Source organism: Taudactylus pleione, unplaced genomic scaffold (genome assembly GCF_031769625.1).
Source record: "Taudactylus pleione unplaced genomic scaffold, aTauple2 ptg000251l, whole genome shotgun sequence".
Classification (NCBI taxonomy): domain Eukaryota; kingdom Metazoa; phylum Chordata; class Amphibia; order Anura; family Myobatrachidae; genus Taudactylus; species Taudactylus pleione.
Window position 1 is genome coordinate 3,004,616 of NW_028284653.1, and position 14,963 is coordinate 3,019,578.

At 44.1% G+C, this 14,963-nt stretch overlaps 1 protein-coding gene across 1 annotated transcript in view; it reads left to right on the top strand.

The window, feature by feature from the left end:
- REDIC1 (regulator of DNA class I crossover intermediates 1) overlaps positions 1 to 14,963 on the top strand; it is an 84,320-nt gene that overhangs the window by 11,023 nt on the left and 58,334 nt on the right. Inside the window, 1 exon segment of the mRNA XM_088480248.1 lies at positions 8,292 to 8,415. Within this exon segment, the coding sequence (XP_088336374.1) occupies positions 8,292 to 8,415 (124 nt within the window).

Consider the following 14,963-nt stretch of genomic DNA (forward strand, 5'->3'; position numbering starts at 1 on the left):
CATCTATAAATGCCAACACCACTGAAGATTTCTAATATGTTTATGCAGATTGAGTGATTATTAGACATGTCGCATGCGTATAAGCCGTGCTGTCCATGCACATTGATTTGCGATTACATTCGCACAGAGGATTCATTTGCTAAGTGAGTGACAGGTAGTCAGCATTTGGGGGAGGTAATGGGGGGTGGCTGGAGAAATGCAGGCGTGTCAGGACCATTTAAACACTGTTTTCTGGGTGTGCATAAATTAGATACTGCGTCCTTGATTGCAGCAGTAGAGCCCTCTGGGTGTCTGGAGACATGCTGTGTCTGTAACAGGTTAGACCTACTCAGCCTGCTGGTGGCTGTTTGATCTGCATTCGATGTTTCCGGTTATGTGTGTGAAGGATGTGAGATGCCTTCAGTAGGCGTCTGTATGCACTGGACGGCATGGGAAGTCATTAGCATATTTTCGTAATTGCAATCCGTAAGAGATCACAACTGCAATTGCATTTGCATACAAACATGAATCGGGCCCATAGTCTACCACAGTGAGGAAGAACCGCTTACATGTCCTCTTCTGCTTCATTAGAGGCCCTACAATGTCCATGGTCACCCTATGATGTCATTCTGAAAGAGTTTTTCAATTATAGGCATGGGCATCAGCACTGGGTCAGGGGTTGTGGAAATGGAACCTTGGGAAGCTGCAGTTACAGGACCTGATTTAGTTGGTTGCTAGGCAGATGGATGAGCTTGGCCCCTCCCACATGTAATTTCCCAAAAATACAAATGTATTGATTACAGCATACAGTCTGATTTCCACTTCCCCATCCCGCACCCCTAATCCAGGTGCACACAGGTCATGTCCTCCGATGGTTATTTAATACAGATGTGTCATATGTCTTTTTTGCAGTCGAGATAAAAAGCCCTCTCGTATTGCCAGGTCCCGTGATACTCTGAAAGTGCCGAGCATCTTTTTTGAGTCTCTTTTTGCTGAAAATGCATCTAAGTTGCTATGCGATACAACTAGGATGCACCATCAGACCGTGCTGATTAATTTCATATGTGACTCTCTGTATATCTGTGTGCGACTTAGTCTCTGAATCTGTATACAAAGCGCTACAATGCAGAGGCAGCAGCTTTTTTTATTCCAAGCTCCGTTGTGCTTTATATACAGACTCTGGTGCACACAGATATACAAATGTCACATATCAAAATAATCAGCACTGTCAGCTGGTGCGTCCTTACTTTTGAGGTAAAAAAGACACCTGATGCTAGCAGATTAACACGGGACCTGGCAGCTCACTTGCGCCAGGCAATTCGCACTGCGTGGGGTATTGAGGCTAGATATATGAGGATACATCTGTAGCTGGGACCAAAGTCATGGTGAACCAACTAAAAAAAACAAAAACATCTGAGGCCCTGACTTTCTTGGCCATTCAACTTGAAAGCCTGGAGGTGACCCTTCATATTCTGTGTTGTAGTCTTTCCAACTGCCTCTACCACTTCCACCTAGTAGACTAATTCCTCTGCCTCTGGCACATCAGGATAGTAGTACTCTCCCCCATATCCTGCCTCTTTCTATCAACAACATCCTGGGTGGTGGGCTGCTATGTGCCTCAAAACTGCCCCCATCCTCTTGGAAACTTCTGATTTATGTGCCCTTCTGATTTATGTTGTGGTGTCTATACTATTAGAAAACGTAGGTCCTCGCTGCCTAGTAGATGCAGTTGACATGGCTAAAGAATGTTGTGGAGGTGGCTGTGATGCGGAGGGTAGTGCCTTTTGGTTCCTGCTGATACTGCCGGGTGGTGTAATTATTTCTGTAGGTGGATGTTCTCCACCTGGGTTGATTGGCTGAAGACTGAAGTGTGATCTTGGGTTGTCCTTGTAAACCTCTTCCTGCTTTGTCTGTTCATTCCATCTTCATGTTGCTTATTCAGGGGAGTGATCTCACTGTATCTGCCATCATATGTAAAGGTATGGGCTCCTTTAGATCACATAGATCGACCATGGTAGCGGTATAGTAAGATTTTATTTCAATTTTCCAATGACATCTGGTAACTTATATGATAATACGGTGTAGGTGAATAACGCAATTTGACAAGCGGCAAGGTAATGTTCCCGAAGCAAGTATTTGGGTGGCAAGTCCCACAGTATGAATAGGTTGATGGTGTCATTTGACTTTGACATCCAGGAACTGGAACTGTAGTTTATGGTCCACTTAATTGGACTTGAAGTTGTTGAATGTTGCTAAAATGTCTTTCAATTCTAATCAGATTAGAAAGATGTTATCTATATATCTTCTGTAGATAGCTATTTGGGAGCCAAATGGAGTAAAAAGGAGATTACTGGATTTGAAATGGCGCATGACAATATTTGTAAATGATGGTGCCTTGGCCGCACCAAGAGAAGTCCCTATATGTTGGAGGTAATATTCTCCCTTGAAGACAAAACACTTTGGAACAATGTGGTTACAAACTGCACTTCAAGGCCTTTATTGTTGTCATTGTTAGGAAGTTTTGGACTGAGAAGACACCCCAGGTATGGGAGATGCAAGTATATACACTCGTGACATCTACAGTTGCAAGGATACTTCTAGTGGGTGTTAGGTACAGTATGTCTTGCAGGGCATTATGGTATTTGGTGGTGTCTTTAAGAAATCCAAATAACTTAATGCATGGTTAAATGAACAAATCTATAAATTAGGCCAGGGCTCATTAAGGCATCATATTGCTGAAATTATTGGATGTCCAGCTGGTTTATGAAGAGGTTTATGAATTTTTGGAAGAGTATAGATGTAAGGTCTCTTGGAATGATAAACAATTGTGAAGTCAGCTTGTTTTTGTATAATATGTTTTTTCTCCGGTCAGGTTTGAATAATGGGATAATTGAATTCCGACATGTTATCATGATCCAGTTTTGTGTAAGAAAAGAGATTTGATTTTGTGTCTCACACTGGTTGGTTGAGCTTTTTGGCCATGAAACTTCCCGCTTTAGTCATTAAGGAGATTGCGATGCATTCTGTAAATTTTAGTGTCATAGCCACCATTAAAGAACTTGCTTGTGAGTTCAAAAGAGACACCTCTCTAAAGTACATGATGTTCCACTGGGACAGTTTGTTACTGAAGAGATTGAACACTAGGTTTACTTTTTTGAAGTTGGCATTGGAGGCGTTTCCACTTGTGACCCCTACTTGTGGGTCTGGAATTAGGCCTGAAGTTTTTAAAAGAAATCGTGATTTATCAGACCACGTCACCTTCTTCCATTGATGCTCATATGCCCATTTTAGGCACTTTCGGCAGGGGAGAAGGGTCAGCATGGTCACTATTAACAGTCTTCGGCTATGCAGCAAGCTACAATGCACGACCCGATTCAGACCCGTTCGCAAGCGCACAGCGCTCGCAAGCGGGTCGATGGTCCCCCACTGCGCATGGGCCGCGTCCGGCGTGCGCATGCATGAGACCCGTCCAGCGACGGCAGCTCCGTCGCTACGGTTCTTGCTATAAGATAGGTCGGCTGTCGATGGTGAGCGACAGCTCGCCCCGTTTTGTAGGCGGGGGGGAGGTGGCTGCACAAACGCAGGCATTCCCTTAGGAACGCCTGCCATTTGTGGGCGGCCCTACTGACATCACTAGTGACTTCTATTAGAGCAGCAAGTCCAGTCGGGCTTGCGGGAGCCGAGACCCTACCATAGTGTCTCGTTGCAAGCACGATGGTCGTGATAATTGCGACTGCCTGAAGAAAAAATAAAAAACACGCCCTGATTCAGAGCGAGCGCTCGCTACCAGCGAGCGGCTCTGAATCAGGCCCTGTATTCTGACACCTTTCTATAATAACCAGCATTAATTTTTCAGAAATTTGTGCTACAGTAGTTCTTCTGCGGGATCGGACTGAGCTTCCTGCTGAACCCCTGTAGCAGTGCTTTGACTATTTCTGGTATCTCGAGGTGGGAAGTAGAACCTGGCACACCTAAGCATTTGACAATGACACCACCAGGAATTTACCAACATATGCCTTTTTCCCAACAGCAAAAATAAATTGGGTGGTTTTCACATAAAAAAGTTTTGGGCTATAATTTAGGTGCATTGCTCACATTCTCCACCATATGTGTCAAGATAAGGGTAAGGGTGCCATCTTTTGGGGTAAACAGTTGCACTTGTCATGCAGCAACCAAGCAGTAGTACACAAGTCCAGGGCCTTGGTTTAAGTATACGCAGCTAGCTTTATTAGCAGCACAAAAATAAACAAAACAAAAGTAAATCCTGAGCGGCTCTAACTAAGCAAAAGTATTCCCTCTTTTAGAGTGGAGGGACCTAACGTCCCTCTCACAAAACAATAGTTTAGCACAGCATTTACATTGAGTAATCATTGTCTCTCAAGAGGCCGCTGACATGTTCCCCAGGCAGCGAGAGAATGACTAAAAAGATTCTCACAGGTGGTCTGGCAATCAAGACTGCTAATCATCTTCTGTGCCTGATACAGCAAGGAACGCAGTTACTTATACGCATGCAACCGGTCGTAATGCACGAGCTTGGTGCTGCATTAGGAATTGGCGTGCGCAGTGACTACGCAAACCCATGGCAGAGTGATTGACAGGAAGTGCCATTTGTGGGTGGTAACGGGAAAATGGTTGGGCAAACACAGGCGTGCCACTGCGTTTTAACGCCATTACAGAGGTGTGCAGAACTTATCCACTGCGTTACCAGATGCCGTCTGAACCCTCATAGCGTGTGTATAAGTAAGCAATTCCTGAGTAAGGACTGGAATTCTCTAACTGTCCGATGTTACTCGATGTTACCAATTGTTTCACTATGTTGGTCAGGTATACAGATGTGAATAAGGGGAAGTAGGTGTCCTCCTGTCAGGCTGCGTTCGCAATGCGAATGCAAACATTTAAATATCACCGCTGATATTAGCAACGCAGTTGCGTGCGTATAAACCAGAATAGCGATCCGTAGTGAATCAGGCCCTCTGTCTGCCAGACAGACGATATAAACCTAAAGCATATATATTAGGATGGAACGAAAAAAACATAATTGCGAGTTCGTAACCCGTGGGCAAAATTTCAGCTCAGTCGGATAATTTTTATTGTCCACAGCAGGCGCTTGAAGTTTAGAAAGTTTGACACAAATTAGGATATTTTGTAATCATGAAGTCACGGTTTTGGGGCACATATTTTGGCAATGAAGTTGTTTTTAGGTGAAAACGCTTCAGTTGAACTCTGTTCGAGACAAACCTTCGGAGTAGACGTTTAAGAGAGGGTCCGTGCCCCCCTCGAAAAAAAGATTAAAAATGTGCAATTTTACCATGAAATGCCATCTTTGCCGCGTGTGCTCCAGAGATTGACTTTCACTATTTTAAGGTATTCTGACTTTTATTATTTTCTAGGAGGTAGGGAGTAGGGATGGACATTGGAAACCCACCATCAAATGCTGGCTGGATGCGATGGTGAAAACTATTTATGATTTGCTCATGGGCAAAAAAACATGCAACACAGTTGGCAGGGGTTGGGATCGGGGAGTGGCTAGGGCTTGGGCACGGAGCAACATTCATACTGTGTCCTCTCTAGTGTAGCTAGCAGCGCTGTTGTGCTGTGGGGACTGGAGGGTGCACTATGGGCCTGATTCAGACCCGCTCGCTAAAATGCATATTCTCGCTGCTGTCAATGATATGCAGTGTGTGTGCATTGAGCACATGCGTATGCATCGCAGTGCGCATGTGCATACCTTAGCGAATGTTCACAATTCATTCGCCCGCTGCACATAGACTGCCCAGCACAGCGAATGACAGGGGAAACCGTTTGTAGGTGGTAATGGGCTGGCCATTAAAAATGGGGAGTGGAGGTGCAACCGCAGGCGTGCCTTAGCATCTCAACAGCGTTTTAGAGGTGTATATAATTAAAAGACAGCATCATAGTACACATCACCTGGCATTTTTTTGGTCAACTTCAAGCGCTACGATAGCATCCGATGTACCGATGGTTGTATACACTTCCTGCACATTACGTGCACAAGTAGGCGTCTTAAGACAGGCTGGTGGGTGTCTACATACACTATGTGATCGCTCTCTAAGAAATACTGGGGGTGCTAATGCAGTGCTGTTCGATAGCACTGCCTACGCAATTTGCATACACATCGTGGGAGCAGCTCTGAATCAGGCCCTATGTTTACATATACAGTCCGGCTTCAGAGTCCATCAAACCCGGCATTGGTGGGGAGTAGGGAGGCCAATCCAGGCCCATTTTTTCAATCTCGGGATTTGGGGTTGAAAAAATGTCAATCCCGGGATTGAATTTTATTAAAATTGAAACCGCCCCTCCCCTGTTCAATATTTAGAAATAAAACAAAAGCAAACACTCCCTGTCCAGCCTCGGGGATTAAGATCTGCATAGTAGTATTTTATTTTTTTACTTACTTTCCGGCCCGGGGATTAAGATTTTAATAGTAGTATTGCATCTTTTTAGGCCGGGCAGCGCTGCTGAGCGCTAACGCTCGGCTCAGCCTCAGACGCTGCCCGGCCTGGGTTGTGCGCAGCGTGACCTCGCCAAAAAAATGCAATACTACTATGAAAATCTTAATCCCCGGGCTGGAAAGGAAGTAAGAAAATACAATACTACTATGCAGATCTTAATTGGAGCCTCCAAACCTGGGATTCAAATCCTGGCAATTTTGGCCTCAAATCCCAGGATCCCTCCGATCCCAGTATTGGCCTACCTAGTGGGGAGGCCACTGAAGTGAGTCTAGTATGGTACAGCCAGGCAGTGAGGAGCCAGAGACACAGCTGACACTGACAATGTGAGAGTGTGTCTCTGTGCCATGTGAGTGACTGCTGCTGGGTGAGGGATGCGCTCTGATTGGCTCTCTGAGACAGTATTGATGTTTTCTTTACTTTGGAGGGATCAATGACTGATGACGTGTCATTGGGAGTGAAGAGACCGTTACTTTGGAGGGATCAATGACTGATGACGTGTCATTGGGAGTGAAGAGACCTAAGTATTGCAAATCCGCAGTTGATATGGCAGCAGTTTCCCTATTTGACATAGCATATCGATCACTAACGAGAGTAGTATTTGGAAGACTACTACGCATTTGCGATGAGGAGCTTTCAAACTTTGATGGCTTAAAATCAACTGTTCTGGATCCACAACTTTTCCGTACTATCGTAATTTCGAACTCGCAATTTACTTTTTTCGACCCACTCTAATGTATTTCCCCCCTTGACAACCTTTCTAGCGTTTTATTATGTGTATGTGATGGCTGATTCAGAGTTGCTCGCAATCACCAAAGACAGTTTGACGTTTGTTGCATCTGTATGCTACCATGTGTACATTTTACAACCACATATGTTGCAATGAATTTGTGCTTATCAACTATCTGTACTAACTGTTTTTATGACATTCACTTTATACTCTGCTTTCCTACTTTACAATAAATACAGTTGACTTGTTTCAGAGAAGACCGCACACACAAATATTTGTGCGAAATAAATTTATAATCAAAACATTCTTCTACAGTATTTCCGTTAAGGCTATAAACACACAGTATACTATTCTTCATAGATAGATATAGATTTATAATATACATTATTGTCTGCATCATTAAGTAATCATGTAACCCATACGAAGCAGAAGGAGCTATGGGCTCGATTCAGACCCGCTAGATACGTTCCTAGCGTATGCAAATTCGGCTAAGTGACGGCAAGGCAGGCGATCGCACGACAAGGCATAAGCACGCCTACTATGTCCTGGCGTGTGATAGCATTGTGTATGCAGACGCCCACCAGCCTGTCTTAAGATGCCCACTTGGGCACGTTATCTCCAGGAAGTGTATGCAACCATCGGTATATTGGGTACCATCGGATGCATTCGCAGTGCTTGAGGTTGACTATACCTTACCACAAGCACTGCGAAAACTTCAGTGTGAAATACAACCAGGAGACGTGTACTATGACGCTGCATGTTAATTATGCACGCCTCTGAAACGGCGTTAAGACGCTCAGGCATGCCTGCATTTGCACCTCCACTCCCCCGTCTCTAGTGGCCTGCCCGTCACCACCCACAAATGGCTTGTCCTGTCATTCATTCAGCTGGACTGTCTATGCTCCGCAAGCGTACACTTCCCGATCGCTCGGACTAGTTTGCGCACTGCGATGCATAAGCATGCGCACAGTGCGAACTATCGGCAGCTACGAGCAAATGCTTCCTAGCGTCTGGGTCTGAATTGGGTCCTATACTTTACTCCTATTTTATCAGTTAGGTGGGGGGTGTGAGCTAATCTTTGTTTAATGTTCCTTTTCGTTTTTACTTTTTAGATAAGAAACCACAATATGTTGATATCTGCAAAACAAAATTTGTAAGTGGGAGAAATAATGCAGAATTGCCAATGTCACCCATCACTGTTCCATCCAAAATATATTTGGAGGAATCTGAAATTATGTAAGTATTACACACACGTTTCCCTAGATAAATCCATGTGCTGTTTTGTCTGTCTGTGGTACTATACATTACTATCAAGTGTTTTTATAATGTTGAAAATAATGAACTAGAAGCAGGGGCTGGCTGGCAACTTTAAACCTGGGGTGCAAACACAAGCATGTGGCCCTCGATTTTCTACCAAATAACTGCGACAGAAAAAATAGCATAATACATTTCTCAGAGGTGTGGTGTATTTAATGTGAGAGTGGTTTAAATAGCCATATAAAATACTTATTATATCAAAGAGCTATAAACAATTACATAATCTACCAGCCTCATCTGACAAAGCAGAAAGTATACTAGTGTCCTCTCTTCAATACAGAGACCATAACAGTGACCTCTATAGAATAATTAGACATAAAACCAGATCCACAATCTGGCCGCCTCTCCTTGCTAATTAAAAATCTGCCCCTCCTTTTTAAATTAAACCCCAGATTTCACTGACGCAAACATCCATTATTAAAATTCCTACCCCAGATGTGACCCCCCACACACTCCTGATTAATAGCTGTACCTCAAATTCGATAACTCCCTTTCTCCCTCATGAAATATCAAACCACAGAATTGCACACACACACTTCCATCATTTTAAATAATGCACTAGACTAAACACACACACAACTCCATAATTTAAAAGCATGCCACAGATACCCTCTCATTAAGCATTTTACCAAAAATATGCCTGCCCTTTTTATTAAAACTTATGGACCAAATCTATTCTCCTCCCTCCCTCATATAGGGCTTGATTCAGAGCCGGACGCTCTGACCAGAGTGCTCGCTCTGAATCTGTGCCCTCCTACCTAAAAATGGAGCGGCTTCCTGGCCGCTCGCATAGCTGTGGGTGACCACCCACAGCATATGCGAGCGGCCAAAAAGATGGCCGCGATGGTCGAGACCATCACGACCATCGGGCTTGCGACGAGACCCTGCGGTAGGGTCTCGGTGACCGCAAGCCCTGGAGTGGTTTTGGCTCTATCAGAGCCAAAATCACTCCCACTAACATCACTAGTGATTAAGCCGTTGCTCCGGGTCTCGCACCAAAGGGGGCGTGCTGTCGATGTTGAGTGACAGCACACCCCCTTTGGTGGGCGGGCCGGGGGGTGGCTACCCAGACAGGCGTTCCCATGAGATCGCCTACCGTCTGGGGGCAACCCCACTGACATCACAAGTGATGTCAGTGGGAGAGCTTTCGGCTCTGTTTGAGCCGAAAGCTCTCTGGGGCTTGCAGCAACGAGATCCTACTACAAGGGTCTCGACACAAGCCCTATGGTCGCGATGGTCTTGACCATCGCGACCATCTTCCTGGCCGCTCGCTATAGCTGTGGGTGGTCACCCACAGCTATGCGAGCGGCCAGGAGGCCGTTCTAAAAAAAAAAAAAAGACCGGCCCTGATTCAGAGCGAGCGCTCTGTCAGAGCGACCGGATCTGAATCAGGGCCTCAGAGAAGATTACCCCGGCTGCTCTGACTATATGAATAACGTAAATGGAGCGGTCGGGGAGCAGGGGTGGATTGGGATGGAAAACCAGCACGGAAAATTTATGGAAGCAGCCCTAATTGGGGTGGGGTATGATGAGGGGGCGAGATCTATAGAGAGGGATGGGATCCCTCCATGCATCTGAATAGGCAAGGACTGAGACACCCACTTTCAGTGTCTACAGAAGCTGCAATAATGCTTTGTGTGTCACCGCCATCTGCTGCACTATTCAAACTTTAATCTGAGTATGTCTTCTAATGTGAGCAATTCTGCATGAAGGAGTCAGGAGCGAGGGGCCTGGATGTTCATTCTCCTCGTCCACAAGCATCGGATGTTGGCGAGACCTGACCTAGGGTGCGGAGTCTAACCTGCCGGGAGGTGTTCACCAGTGACCCCTCCAAGCGGGATATGGGTTTCAGCTGCACCCGGCAAGGTTTCCGAAGAGGTGGTGTGGCAGACCAGAGAAAGGAAATCCACTGAATAGTACGTTCTGCAGCTAACACTGGAGAATGAGGATATGCTGCTGACTCGAGGAGAAGGAGGAGCTGTACTTGTACACCACTGTGCATACCGAGTACACAGGCAAAAGGTATTCTGGTGCACTGCTGCACCAAAAGGTGGCACTTAGAGTTGTACACAGACAAAGACAAGGATATGGCACTTGTAAATATTACTCAGGCAAAGGCACTTGAAATAGCACACGCAGGTAAAGGTGTTCTGTAGCACTGCAGTTCCAAGGATATGGCTCTTGTAAATAGCAAACAGGAAAAAGGTGTTCTATCACACTGCTGCACAAGGATATGGCACTTGTAAATAATCAATAGGACTCAATAAATAGGAGATGTATAGAGCATATACTGGAAATATCACTGGGAAGTGCCTCTGGAAGATTGCATGTGAAGCCTGGACGAAGCAAACAGCAACCATCTGGGAATAACGAAGTTGATCAGGCAATTTCCTGTTCAGCTGGAGTCCTGTTTATACCCCCAGGTAGCTGTCCATTGGATGAGCAGATCAGCTGAGAACTGACACAGCTACCACTGGATAAGGATCTATCAGGTGATTCAGCCAAGATGGCTACGTCCATGACCATTGCCGCAGAAAGTACGATATGGAGGATTGTGTGACTTGTCTACACCCGCCTTTCTTAACACCCACAACTTATTGGACCCACTTCAGTCTGGCTTTCGTTCCCAGCACTCCACAGAGACAGCACTGACTAATGTAGTAAATGATCTGGTCACTGCCAAGGCTAAAGGCCATTACTCACTCCTAGTTCTTCTAGATCTCTCTGCTGCTTTTGACACTGTTGACCACTCTCTTCTCGTACAAACATTACAATCCCTAGGTCTTAAGGACACAGCTCTTTCTTGGTTCTCTTCCTACCTATCTGATCGCTCTTTTTCTGTTCGTTTTTCTGATTCTGCCTCCTCTTCGCTACCTCTTTCAGTTGGAGTACCGCAAGGCTCTGTCTTAGGTTCTTTGCTGTTCTCAATCTATACCACCTCTCTTGGCAAACTAATCCGCTCTTTTGGATTTCAGTACCATCTGTATGCGGATGATACTCAAATCTACCTATCCTCTCCAGATTTATCACCATCTGTATTGGTCCGTGTCACTGAATGTATTTCTGCCATTTCAGCTTGGATGTCATCTCGCCACCTGAAACTTAATATTTCTAAAACAGAATTAATTATATTTCCACCGGCCAATAACAGTTACCAATCTGATCTCTTTATCACTGTTGATAACTCAACAAGTCACCCCGCCCCACAAGCTCGCTGCCTTGGTGTCATCCTTGATTCTGAACTGTCCTTTGTTCCCCACATTCAATTTGTCTCAAAATCATATTACATACATATAAAAAACATACACAAAATTCGACCATATCTCACACAAGACACTGCAAAAACTTTAATCCATGCACTCATTATTTCCCGCATTGACTATTGCAATAGTCTCCTTACTGGTCTTCCCAAAAACAGGCTATCGCCATTACAATCCATTATGAATGCAGCTGCTGGGCTTATCTTCCTTGCCAAACGTTCATCGTCTGCTGCCCCGCTCTGTCAGTCCCTCCATTGGTTGCCGGTTTTCTACCGTATTCAATACAAAATACTGTTACTTACACATAAGGCCATTAACCGAATTACACCAACATACATCTCTTCACTCATCTCAAAATATCTCCCAACGTGACCTCTCCGCTCAGCACAAGATCTGCGTCTCTCATCCCCGCGCATTACTTGCTTCCATTTACGGTTACAGGACTTTCTTCGGGCTGCACTCACGCTAAGGAATGCCTCGCCACGCACAATAAGACTTACCTCTAGTCTTCAATCCTTCAAGCGTTCCCTGAAAACTCACCTCTTCAGACAAGCTTATCAGATTCCAGAACTGACCACATAACCTTCATAGCTTCCATGTCTTATTACATCCCCTCTCACAGTCCACACATAACCTCACATATTGTCTTTCTTTTACATACTCCTGACATTTGGCCGACATTCCTGTGTGACTGGATCATGCAGCCCACAAAGAAACTCTGCATTCTGGCCGGACCAAATTGCAATATATAGCACCTATCCTTGTGTATCAATGCATATTTCCCTATAGATTGTAAGCTTGCAAGCAGGGCCCTCTTACCTCTGTCTGTCTGTTATTACCCTGTTTTGTTCTATAAATGTTTCCAACTGTAAAGCGCAACGGAATATGCTGCGCTATATAAGAAACTGTTAATAAATAAATAAAAGTGTGACAGTCACCTGGGCCCCGGGGAGAATACTCAGCAAGTCACCTACCGCTGCACCTGACGTCTCACTGCTCTCACTAGTGAGAGGCAGCCGGCGCTGCGGGAAGTAACAGCCGATCCCAGGCAGAATCCTGACATTTAGTTTCCATTATAGAGAAGTGACATATGATTTCTTGTGCGACTGTATATGATCTTTAGCCAATTTTCTATTCTGCATACAGACCCCGTTTACCTTCTCCATAACATGTTACCTGTATGAGATTTATATATTTAAATAGATAGCCTTTATACTAACAATACTAATATCTATTTTTTATTATTTCCTCCCCCCTCTCTCTCCCTTTTTTATGTTTCTGTTTTGATATACATATGAAAAACAACAAAGTCAAGATATCTCCTTTTTCTATGGGTGTGTGTGTGTGTGTGTGTGTGTGTGTGTGTGTGTGTGTGTGTGTGTGTGTGTGTGTGTGTGTGTGTGTATATATATATATATGTATATTATATTTTTTTTCTTATAGGTATATTGATACATTATTTTTTTTACTATAGATTTATGTTGTTTATATATACTCTATATTCTATTATTGCGCTGCTGTAATTATTTATTTTTTGGTTTCACTGATCTTAAGGTGGTAGCAGCCACCTGTCAGCAGCTGCTGGTCTCTATATTCTATAATATATATTTTGTTTAGATTATTCTTCCCATTTTACAGAAGTGTCTTTTTTTCTCCATATGTCTGTATGTGCCCCACTGAGTTGGATGCAGAAGCATTCATGTGTATGCAGATGCCACCACAGGTCGCACCATAAAAACATTCACCAGCCCTATGCTAGGTGCAGATTTTTCATCTGAGTATGACCTTCAACATGAGTAAGTGTACACAACCACTACAGCGACATAACTGCGATACTCCCAAAAAACACGCATAAGACAGACCATCTCTATGATGAATTTAAGTACAGGTTGAGTCTCCCATATCCAAAATGCTTGGGACCAGGGGTATTTTGGATAACAGAATATTCCGTATTTTGGAATAAGTGCATACCATAATGAAATATCTTGGGAATAGTACCTGAATATACACATAGAATGCATTTATGTGTTATATACACCTTATACACACAGCCTGCAGGTCATTTTATACAATATATTCAATAATTTTGTGGTTCAAACAAAGTCTGTGCACAGAAATGAAATTAATTTATGTTTCATGTACACCTTATACACACAACCTGAACGTAACTTTATACACTATTTTTAATAATTTGTGCCTTAGACAAAGTTTGTGTACATTGAACCACCAAAAATCAAAGGTTTTATTATCTCAATCATGCAAAAATTATTCAGTTTTTCGGAATATTCCGTATTTCGGAATATTTGGATATGGGAGACTCAACCTGTAGTCAGATACAGACACAACCCAGGAACACTCAATACATTTTCAATGCACTTGCGTTTGTCTGAAATAGCTCCTATGACTCTGCAATCGGGACGCATGCACGGTGCTTCTTAAACATATGTACAGTAAAAAAAAAATCACTCACCTGTGTCCGATATCGGCATAATGTGTTACTAAGGCCCTCTATATCTGTATGTGCCCTCTAAAGGCGCATATCCACTACACGATATAAATGGACAATTGAACGATTACGACATCGTTATCGTTCAATTGCTCATTAATCGTGCAGTGAATATGCCGGCAGCAACCAGCGATGTGCGCTCCCGCTGGTCGTTGTTGGCATCTGTCATCGCCTGAACATACTGCCCAACCTGCCAATATCGATAGGTTGTGCATGTTCGGGGATGACGGTGGGTGCCTGCACTGAATGACATATCATTCAGTGTGGGAACAACCACTGCACAGTATAATACACGATTGTACAATAACTATGACGTGATCGTACAGTCATTCATTAGTTGTGTAGTGGATATGCACCTTAAGTTCTGTACTGTGCTCCCCCATGTACATGTTCTTTATTGTGCTACCTGTAGCACAATAAAGCTACCTGTAACTGTATTTCCTTATAGTGCTACGAACCCCTGCATCTGTAAGTTCTATTCAGATTGCCGCCCAATCTGTAGGTTCTTCAATGTGCTTCTCGCCCCCCATCTGTATGTTCTATTATCTGCTCACATTGTCTATATGTTCTTTATTGTGCCCTCTGACTGTATTTGCACACCTAATCACCCCCCCCCCCCACACAATTTGTTCTTGAATGAGTGCTTTATCACCCATCCCCCATATGTGGTCTTGCAGCATGCATATGTAACTTACCTTAAG